The following is a 10699-nucleotide window of genomic DNA, read 5'->3' on the forward strand; positions in this document are numbered from 1 at the left end:
CCTCTCAGCCACTAAGCCGTGTCTGTCCTGTGCGCGCTGAGATGTCCACACCGACGGTCGTCGCCCCTCTGGGCAGGTGCTTCCCCGGCTGTGGAGCCCAGGAGCCCCGAAGCTCCCAGAGGCTTCCGAGGTGCAGTGACTTGTGGCTCTTCCTGGGTCCCAGTCCCTTCCCCAGGGCCGGGTCTGTTCATCCACTGAACCAGGCCAGAGGGGCTGGTGTGCAGTGGTTTGCAGAGCCCCCTGGAGCGGATGCCCAGCCCCCTCCCTCACTCTTAGGGCCAAGCCCCCTTTGCTCCTCCTGAGGTCGTGGCCCTGGCCTGGGCCCAGGCTGTGTGCCTCGGTTTCCTCACCAGGAGGGTGCATCCCGGTGGTCCTGAGGGTCAGGAGTGCTCTGACCTCGGCTCCTGTGAGGGTGAAGGGAGCTCCCCTCTCCAGGAGGGTAGGGGGTGCCCAGCCCAGGGCCTGTGGGGGTCGAGTGTCACTGTTACTGCAGGACCTGGATGGCGAGTGTGAGCTCTGGGATGCCAAGGAGCCTGGAAGACGTGGGGCCAAAGGCTGCGGGCGAGGCTGGGACAGAGAGGGGTGATGACTGGCGCTGGGGTGGGTGGGCAGCCTGGGGCAGGGCACAGAGCCTGGCGCAGGGCACAGAGCCTGGGGCAAGGCCGGGGGAGCGCCAGAGGACCAGGAGGGAGAGAGAGCCGGGCTGCGGGGTGCTCAGAGCATGAGGGGCCCCAACATGTCCAAGACGGTAGCTGTTCGCCCAGCCTGCAGCTTGGAGGGGACGGCCAGTTGGCACCGGCGGCCCGGGCCTCGGCCGCGAGCTGCTCCGAGGGCAGGCTGGGCTTTCCAGCGGCGCCTACACTGTGGGAAGTCCCAGGCTGCCCCGGGCAGGCCCCGACCCTCCTCTCAGCATGCAGCCCTCCCTGTCCCCTGGTCCTTGTCTTCTGTCCCCAGCCTCCACTGCCCCACCTGGAGAGCAGGGCCGAGTCCTGCAGATCCCGCTGCAGCAGGTGATGCAATGGATGCCGGCAGCTGGCACCGCTCGGCCGCGTCCCCACGCAAGGCCTGCGTCTCCAGAGACACAGCCCTGGGAGAGGGCCTGCCCAGGGACCGGTCGGCAGGGCCCCTGTTTCCACACCGGGAGGTGACTCAATGCCAAGGGTTGTGAGATGGCGTCACGGTTTTCTGCGGTTTATTGTGGTTTCCTCAGGAAAGGCTGGGCGAGGCGGGGTGAGCGTGTTAGGACTGAACCATTTCACCGGCCCTGGGTGCAGGGCTGTGCCTGCTGGCCTGGGGTGGGCCCTGGGCCGACTGGGGCAGAGCGACGCTGTCCTGGAGTGTCAGCCCCATGGGGGTCTGCACGGGTTGGTCCGTGTAAACAGCACCCACCAGGTGAGCTCTGCTCCCCAGGCGTTGGCTGGCCCTGGCCTGCCGGCTGCCCGGGTGAGGAGCCTCCCGACGTCAACACGTCCCAATCACATCGCGGCGTCCTGTGTGTCCTGCCAGGTTGCAAAAAGGAGGGGCCCCTGGAGGACCCCAAGTGCACCTTGCATGGGGCCAGGTCGCTGTGGCCATAAGTACTCTCGCTCCGGGGACCCCTGGGACAGGCCCAGGGGGCACAGGGGACACACTCCAGGGCCTCCCAGCAGCCTCAGGTGGCATGAACGGTTGGGGGCCCAGAGGCTACCTGAGGAGCACCCTGCCCCCACACACACTCCCCGAGCTCTTCAGTTCCTGGAGACATGTTGGCGTCCAGCACGGCCTCCGGCCGGGACGCCTGAGAGCACGTGTGCAGGGCTCGTGTCCGTGTCTGGGCGGAGTGTTCTGCAAGCGCCAACGGAACACAGCAAGTGGGTTGAACGTGCAGCTCAGGCCTCCTGTCTCCCTGCTGGTCTCCTCCTGCCGGCTCCGTCCGTGCCGAGAGCAGCGGCACAGCCCCAGCCATGACCACACGCAGGGCCGGCCCTCCTCCGGCTGGCTGGGTGTCCGGGGCGAGTGCACGTGTGAGTCTGGCGTGACCTCCTGGTGGACTGAGCCCTTCATGCTGTGGACCTTGTCCTGGTGCCCACGCCGTAGGGTATTGACACCGTCCCCGTCCACGAGTTCTTGTCGGTCGCCCACTCGCTTACTGAGGACGGGTTTCTGAGGACAGCGCAGTCACCAGTCTGCCCATCTCTGCCCTGTCGTTGCCACGTCCAGACCACTAACACGGACATCTGAGCCCTTTGCCGGGGGGCCACAGACTAGGAAGCAAATAGGTAGACAGATACGTCAGACGGATGACAGAGAGTGGACAGGGGCGCACACAGCACTGCACACCAGGATCCATGCTCAGATAACGAGCAAAACGCTATTTCAAACGGACAAAGCACCATGCTGAAAAGAGATGAAGGAAAAACTAACCCGTGTCACTGTCCACAGCGTTTGGACCACAGAGCCTAAAGCCACAGAGAAAAGGACCTGCACCCACGCGCCGCACCCCCGTGGGCCCAGCATTCTCATACAACCCTGGGAGGACTCTGCGTCCTCCAGGAGCCCCGAGGGAAAGTGCTCCGGGTGGAGGGAGCAGGCTTCTGTCGGGGAGGGGTCACATGGGCGGGGGTGGAGGAGAACGGTGCGGCCGTGTCTGCGGGAGCACCCTGAGTGCATCTGTGTCTGCCTGCCACAGCTCGCGGTGTGCCGTCCTCACCGTCCCCCGTGAAATCCTACAGCGATGACCCCCGCGTGGCGCCGGGCACACGTCACCGTGGTCACCGCGCGGGGAAGAACAGTCGACAGACAAAAGCGTGTTGAGCGCCAGGGCCTTGCTGGTCTCACAGGGTCTCCCGGAGACGGACTTTCACGATAAACACCGACAAGGAGCTGGACACAAATCCAAGTTAGAAAAACCCTCAAACAACAACGTGTTCATTTAATGCCACACTCACGGCCAAGCCCGCCCGCTCCGCCCGTGAGGTAGTGTCCCCGCCCCTCGGCATGCGTCAGCCGCAGGGAGCCTGGCGGGATTCACGAAAGCAGCGAGCCGGCGCTGGGCGCTCCCGGGCCGGCCGGCAAGCGTTGTGGTGCCTGGTGTGCACGGCAGCCACAGCCCGACAGCGACAGCGCACCGCGTCCTGCAGGCTGGAGCCGGACCCCATTGGGGCAGGGAGATGGAAGTCAGGCCTCAGCAGCTGCTGAGATGCCGCAGAGGTCCTGGAGCCTGTGGATCAGCGGTTCGGGTCCCTCCCTGTGAACTCGGGTGTCGTCTCCTCCACGGCCACCGTGGTGACGTCCGGCAGAATGGGCAGGACCGTGGCTTCGCCCTCAGTGTCCTGTGCCTCCTGCTGCAGGGCGAAGGCAGCGTGAAGACCGGCCATCCGAGGCTGCCTCCCCCCCACTGCCTCCGGCTTCTCGTGGGAGGGGCCGCGTTCTCTCCCGTGGCAGCTCGGCTGCATGCTGAGGACTCAGGCCGCTCTCGGAGCTGGGCGCCCCCGTGCACCCCAGCAACACCCACCCCAGGGGGGAGGGGAGACAGAGGACGAGGAACGATACCTGGGGGAGACCATTACCTTGGCCACGGCGCCTGCAATGCAGAGACACACAGGTTAGGGGAGGGACCTGAGTGCCTGGCCAGGGACACAGGTCCACAGTGATGGGGCGGGACCCACACACTCCTGGCTTCTCCCTGTGTGGCCTTCCCCGAGAGACTGACCCTCTCTGACACAAGGTGAAACCACTTGTGGTCGGGGCTCCCAGCCCAGCCTGTCCCCGAGGGGGCCCAGGACAGCTGAGGAGACCCTGGTGTCCCTCCCAGCTGCCACTCCCCGAGTGGGTAACTCACTCTACAACCTTGCTCCAGGGAGGGGTGGGCACTCTGCAGACGGGGATCCCCAGGGAGCAGGTGCCCCAGACTCAGGGTGAGACGGGGATGGGGCCACCTCGGGCTGTGCCAGTGTCGGAGACCCCAAGAGCTGCCCACATGCAGGGGCCCACAGTGAGGACACGGGGGGACGTGCTGACGCTGGGCGGGGGAGTGTGGTGACCTCCCCTCACGGTCTCTGTGCACAGAGCCTGCCCCCATGGGCATACACGGGGCTCCCCAGAGCCGGAGCTGGGTCTTCACAGCTGGGACCCGGGTGCCAGGGCTGTGGCATGGCCGAGGTGCCCTGAGCAGGGCGGTTAAGTGGGCACAGGAGTAAAGGACCGAGTGACCTCAGTCTTCTCAGTGGGAATGCGGCCCCGTCCGTGGCAGGCTGGCTGTCGGGCCTGCTCTCGGTAGCACAGCCAGCCCTGTGCCCCCCGGCCCCGCAAGCAGGTGGGCCCTCGGGGTCCACAGCACTGACGGGCAGGGGTGGCAGAGGGCTCCTTGGTCGGGGGACCCACCTTCTCTTCAGCCCCCAGGGAGGACACCTGACACCCGGGCTCTGGGCACAGCAGGAAGCCCCCCAGGCCTATAGCAGCCGCTGAGAGGGCCCCCTCCCCAGGTTTGGAGGGACAGGACGGAAGGGCTTGGAGATGAGACGCCCGGGACACCAGTCCGAAAGGAGCGGACGGACTCGCTCACCCCTGGTGTTTGCTCTTCTCCACACGTAGACCATCACCAGGCCAAGGGGGATGAAAACAACAGCAACGAGGCACCCAAGGACCACCGGCATCTTCGAGGAGCAGGTGACATCTGAGCTGCTGGTCCCAGGTTGTGTCTGTGTCCTAAGCCAGCCGCTGCACCTGTGTGAGAGCAGCCACGGAGCCCGGGTGGCAGCGGTGCGGGCACCGTGAGGGGCCCGATGCTCGCGCAGCCCCGGGCGTCCCCGGCTCGCAGGGCCCAGGGAGGCTGGGCTGGTTGGCAGCTCTGGGATGTGACCTCAGGTCTGTTGGCTTTCCCAAGTGCCACTATGGGGAGAGGCAGAGAGGCAGAGAGGGAGTGTGGAGGAGGGAAAGAGGGAGAGGCCAGGGCAGGGCAGACAGACGGCAAAGAGGGGGGAGGGGGCAGCCAGGGCTCCAGAGATCCCAGGCAGGGAGAGGTCAGCGTGGGGAGGACAGAGGGCAGAGGGAGAGCAGGCTGGGGAGGACACAGAGCCAGGGCCAGAGGCGGATGGGCCAGAGCTGGGGGGACAGGACCCGGAGGGCAGAGCAGGACGGAGGGGCCTGGGCACCCCTCCCCGGGGCAGCCACCCCTGGCCCACCCCAGGGGCCGTGAGGTCCCAGGTCAGCTCTGGGGTCCAGGATCAGCATTGGAAGGGGTCCTGCCACGGGAGGAGCGGGGGCCTCACTTTGGGAACCACACCTGACAGCCTCCCCCCACCCCCAGAAGCCCAGGGCGCCCTCCCGCAGCCCCAACAGCGGGGACAGGGGAGCTGGCAGCACCCCTCTGGGGCTGCTCCTGGTGACGTCCTCCCTGGGCCTCCAGGAAGCCCAGATCTGCCGTGCCGTGGCGGCCAGTGCACCGTGTTATCTGCGGGACACAGGCTGCACCCCCAGGCCCTCCCGGCAGCTGGCACGTGACTGCGGTGCCGCCCAGGGTGGGGCCTACGGTCACGCCCGTGGGAGCAGCAGGGAGGCCCTGCCAGGGCACGGGCTGAGGCCACCCTGGGGTCACCTACTGGGTCCAGGGCTGACATTCCTCCAGGCTCCCGCTGGGAGAGAAGGTCCTCGGGGGACAGTCCTGGCACACTGTGTCCTGCCTCTCCGTGCCTGAGAAATGGAGGCGGCGGTCAGGGGCGGCCTCGGGCACGAGGCTGGGAGGGGGCTGGGGTCAGGCGGGGGCACTGGGTCAGGGGACTCTGGGGTGGGCATCGCCACCTGCCGGCTCACCTCTCTGCTGTACCCTCTGACCTGGGCGGCACAAGGTGTGGGACCGGCACGCAGCGCAGTGGTCACCATCCTCGCAGAAGTGGCCTGGGCTGCAGCCACACAGGGTGTTTTCCGTCCTGGAGCAGTTTTGCCTGGTGACCAGGCCCATGGCTGGGGTCCAAGAGACGGGCCTGAGAGCAGCGTCCAGGGTGCCGTGGGCAGGGGTGAGGCCCCGTCCTGGGAGGGGCTGAGCACCCGGGGGCATGGGGGCTCCTGCCTGGGGCCTGGGAGGGGACGGGGACTCAGTCCAGCCTTGAGGCCGGCTCGTCTGAGTGTCTGGGCCCCAGACTCTGCCCTTAGGGACCCTGCACCCGCAGCTCAGACAAATACGGTGCCCAGAGGTGCCAGACTGGGGTCTGAGTCCCAAAGGGCTTCAAGGCAGAGCAGCAGCAGGCGGGACAAGGGCCTCAGGGGGTCCTAGGAGGGGCTCCTTGACAGGGAGCCGGGCCTCCCGGGGAAGCTGGCCTTCTGCCCAAACTGGCCGGGAAGGACACTGAGAGCTGCAGTGTCAGCTGCGGGGCATGTGGGGGACAGGTCCCAGCCCCAGGTGCGCCTGCCCCTGGACACCCCCCTCAGATGGGCTCCCCCTCTATGTGAGACAGGCCACTCGGATGGCAGACGCAGCCGTGGCAAGAGCCTGCGCCTGGCCCTGGGCCCTGCCTCAGCTGCGTCTGTGCCCCACACCTGAGCCCAGGTAGACAGATGCTTTCTCAAGGTTGGGGCAGCAGGAACTGTGGGTGCAGGTGGAGGTGTGGGCCCCCAATCCCAACCTACATGTGCCCCCAGAGCACTCCGGCCTCCTTGTCTCTGGCCTTCCTCCTCAGCCCGCCTGCCCCCAGGTGCTGGCCCCAGGTGTGCCGTCGGCCCTGGTCCTGCCTGGCCCTCCACGGAGCACTTCCTGCGGCTGAGCCCCGGCCCAGGTTATCCAAGGCCGGCCACTGGTGGGGGCTGGGGTTCTGGGCCTGTCTTCTGTCTAATCTGGGTCCCCTCCCTCCCAGCCCCCTGCCTCCCCCACTGTCCTGAGTCTGCAGCCACGGGAGGAGGAGGGGCCAGAGACAGGGATGGGGTCGTCCGGCTCTGCCGCTGGGTGGCTGGGCCTCAGCCTGCCCGTCTGTAAGACGGCAGTCCCTGCCCTCCCTCGCGGGACAGGCTAACGCTGACCACACACCTGACGCGGTGCCTGGAGACCCGGCTCTCCTGGGACAGGGCTGGCAGCAGGGCCGATGGCCAGGTGCTGAACTTGGGAAGGCCCAGGTGACAAATGACAGAAGGGGGCCCTTGCAGGGAGCCCCATGGAGATGGGCTGGGCCGGGCCCGCCGGGTGCTCAGCTGAGGTGGTGCTGGCGGGGTCGGCCCTCGTACCTGGGTCGCACACGCGGCACGGCAGACACTCGCTCAGGCCGTTGTGGTGGGCGGTGTAGGTCCTCGGGGGGCAGGGCACGCACACGGTGCCCGTCAGCTCCCCGCAGGCCTGCCTCACGTGGTAACCTGCAGCCCAGACGTCGCAGCGCTCAGCACGCAGACGCCCCGCAGGAGCCCACGGCCCCTCCCGCCCCAGCAGGTAGACCGCCGGCCACGGGGACTCAAGGGGCACCTGGGCTGCTGCCACGGGGCACATCAGCCCCAGCTGCCTTCCACGAGTGAGCCTGCTTTGGGGGAGTTGGAAAGTTCTGGAAGAATGTGGGGCCCCTGGTACCCCAGGCCTGGCTCTGGTTGTGATGGGCCCACCAGTGTCACATCCCCACCGTCCGTGACCCTGGGCCCGGGGCTTCATGCCACCCATGGTGGTGGGGACAGAGAACAGACGGGGCTCCAGTACCAGGGCAGGGAGGGGACGAGAGTGTCTGCCCTTGGCCCCCAGTGCTGGCCCCTCCAAAGGGGTCCCGTGGAGCCGGCCCCTCCCAGGCTGCGCCTACCTGGGCTGCACTTGGGGCAACACTCGCTGCCCACTGGGTACTCCTCCTCTTTGCAGGACGGCAGGGCTGGGGCACAGCGGGGGGACCCCAGGAAGAGGAGATACAGCGCCTGAGGGGCCAGGACAGGCGTTGGCCAGGAGGAGCTGCCCTGGCTGACTCGGGGGCTCTGCCCAGGCATGGCCCCGAGGCGTCGGTTTCTCCTCTGTGCAGTGGGGAGGCTCAGGGGCTCACGGGCCTGGGCGAGGAGACAGGCTGGCCAGGCCCCTGGGGTGAGCATGGCCCTGCTAGGGGACAGGGTGGACGGCCTGGCAGTGTGGGGCTCCCTGGCGGCAGGCAGGAGCCCAGCCTGGCTACAGGGTGCTCCCGCCCGCCCCGACCTTGGACCTGATCCTATGTGCAAACACGGAGCTTATCACCAGCTCAGGGCTTGGAGCAGGCTAGCCACCTGCTCCAGGGCCCCTTCAGAGACGGGGCTCCCCTAGCGCACCTGGCCCAGAAGCACCCTCCTGCTGCCGTGGGGGCCACCAGCTGCCCTTGGCTGGGGAGGGGAGGGACCCCCAAGGAGGTCTGCTGGGTGGGGCTGTGGCTCCCCTTCCGGACCCCCGCCCCCCATGGTGAGGACAGGACAGTGCTGGGGTAGGAAGGAACTGGGTCAGTGAGGGAGCTGGGAATCGGGCCCAGGGCAGGGCCTGGGGGAGGGGAGCTCGCTGGGAGCAGGGGTGCGGGGGAGGGGGCCAGGGGGAGCAGAGTCCACAGGAGTCCCGGGGCCGACAGCCAGAGGCAGGGGCTCACCAGCCGCAAGACGTCAGCTTTGGGTGCCTGTCTCCTGGAGGGTGCCCCCCGGCCCCAAGGAGGTTCCGTGTTCCTCATCAGGACGCCCCCGGCCCTGGCGGCCGGCCCAGGACCCCGCCAGCCAGCGGGACGAGCTGCAGCAGGGGCCTTGACGGCCACAGAGGCACCTTCCGCTAAAAGAGAAAAGGAAAGAGAAACTTCAGCACCCAGACTGCAGGGGGGGCGGGGGCAGGCGGCAGCACTGGGGACAGGAGCTGGCGGAGCACGCGGGGCCATGCCAGGAGGGGCCCCAGCAGGGAGACCCTCCCTCCCTTTCTCCCTCCCTCCCGTGCGGCCCCCCCCCCCCCACGCCCCTCGCCCCCCACAGCCTCCTCTGGGTTTTCTATAGGAGTGAGGCTCCCACAGTGCATCCGCCTCTGCCCGGCTTGCTCTGCACTGCACAACTGCCGCAGGTGCTGTGGGCTCGGAAAGCAGCAGGGGCTGACCGAGGCCTGAGCCCCAGACTCCGGGGCTCCCCCAACCCCGCTGCCTCCCCCACAGCCCTCCCCTCAGAGCGGGGGGCGGGGCCAGCCGGGGTTGTGGGGACGACCCCACACCTGGGCCCTGCAGACAGGCGTGGGCATGCCTGGGGGAGCCCGCCAGCCCCTGGAGGCCGAGGGGGAGGCGTCAGGTGGGCGCCCCCGGCACGTCTCCCAGTCACATCCTGTCCCGTGTGTGGCTCCTGGCCTCCTTCCACTGCTCCACACTGGGCAGACCCCGCCCCCACTGCGTGTCCCAGGCCCTGGGCAGGTCCTGATCAGCCCCAAGGGGAGCCCTAGCCACACCTAGGAGCCGCCCCCCCAGTGGGCCACCTGCTGGACGCCCCGCCCAGGCCTGACCCGGAACAGCAGTCCTTCCCCAGGGTCCGGCCCAGCGGGGCTCAGTGGCCTCTGCTGGACGTGGCAGTGGGACCCTGCCCACCCTGGTCTGCAGGGGAAGAGCAGCAGGGCCCAGGGGACAGTGACCCCCGCTAGGAAGTCCCCAGGCCCTCGGGCTCAGCCAGGGTTGCCCCACGTCCCTGGCTGGACCATCCCCTGGCAGGGGTCACTGTGGGTGGCACTGGCCACAGCCACCACCGTGGCCATGGTCACTGCCTAATTGGACTCCCGGGGGTGCCCTGGGGAAGGGACAAGGAAGGGGTGACGTTATGCAGGTTGGGGTGGGTGGTGCTGTCCTGCTGGGCCAAAGTGTCCCCAGCGCCAGAGGCAGGCCCACTGCTGACCAGCATCCCCAGGAACACGACCCCAGTGCCCAGAACACAACGCTCTGCAGCGGGGGTTCCAGGTGGCACCAGGGTCCCCACATCCCTGCCCACTCCACCATGCCCCCTGCCCTGAGTGCCCCTCCTGAGGGTCCCCCGCCCACAGAGCTACGTGGGGGTTTCCAAGGAAGAGGACGGGGCGTCCCCTGCACCCTCCCCCTACTCGCTGTGCCCTGGGGAGTGCTGCAGAAACCCCGTGGCTCGCAGGTGCCTGGGAAGGCAGGGGGCCGGGGGCCGGGGGCCGGGACTGCCCGCCCCGCACGCTGCCTCCCAGCCGAGGAGGCCCTCCAGGTGGGGGCAGAGGACTCCGCTGAGGGGCAGCCCCTAGGCCTGGTGCGCCCCACTACTCACCCACGCCCGGCTCCCAGCCCAACACTCCCCACAGACACACCCTCAGGGTCATCTCCTCCACCCCACCCTAGCAAGTGGGCAAACTGAGGCATGGCCAGGCCCAGACTTACCCACAGGGAAGAGGGAGCCTCAGCTCCACTGGGGTGTCCCTGGCTGGCTCAGCCCCTCCCCCACCACACCCGCATCCCACCTCAAGGTTTGTGGGAGGCCCACCCAGAGTCCCGCCCCATCACCTGGCTGCCCTCCACACACCCCAGCCTGGGCTCCCGGGGCCCTGTGCCCCCTGCTGTGGCAGCCCCACACCGGCCTCCCTGGTGGGAGAGTCTCCAGGGGCCTGTCTGGAAACCCCTGACACCATCTCCCCTTTCCCGTCCCGGGCCGGAGGAAATGTGAGCACAGGGACACTGCGTGCGAGGGGCCACGCACAAGGGCGGCTTTCCAGGGGCGACTGCAGGGCGAGTGTCACACGCTGTGAGTCGCTGCCCCGTTTGGTGCAGGCGCACACAGTCCT

The 10699-nt window shown here is 68.2% G+C and overlaps 1 protein-coding gene across 6 annotated transcripts; it reads right to left on the minus strand.

The window, feature by feature from the left end:
• Window positions 1–1186: 1186 nt before the first annotated feature.
• On the minus strand, window positions 1187–9301 carry TNFRSF14 (TNF receptor superfamily member 14). Of its 6 annotated transcripts, none has more exons than XM_069479261.1 (9): window positions 9134–9301; window positions 8538–8684; window positions 7746–7854; window positions 7192–7317; window positions 5791–5940; window positions 5580–5670; window positions 4544–4704; window positions 3549–3562; window positions 1187–3323 (listed from the first exon to the last, which is right to left on the minus strand). In XM_069479261.1, the coding sequence occupies exons 1-9, from the start codon at window positions 9158–9160 to the stop codon at window positions 3207–3209; spliced, it is 942 nt and encodes a 313-aa protein (XP_069335362.1). In that variant the 5' UTR covers window positions 9161–9301; the 3' UTR covers window positions 1187–3206. The 6 variants fall into 6 exon arrangements, with proteins under 6 accessions (XP_069335362.1, XP_069335361.1, XP_069335363.1 ...); XM_069479260.1 differs by having other exon boundaries at window positions 3532–3562; XM_069479262.1 differs by having other exon boundaries at window positions 3532–3562; window positions 8538–8710; window positions 9134–9161.
• Between the last annotated feature and the right edge of the window lie 1398 nt (window positions 9302–10699).

This window comes from Eulemur rufifrons, chromosome 8 (genome assembly GCF_041146395.1).
Source record: "Eulemur rufifrons isolate Redbay chromosome 8, OSU_ERuf_1, whole genome shotgun sequence".
Lineage (NCBI taxonomy): Eukaryota > Metazoa > Chordata > Mammalia > Primates > Lemuridae > Eulemur > Eulemur rufifrons.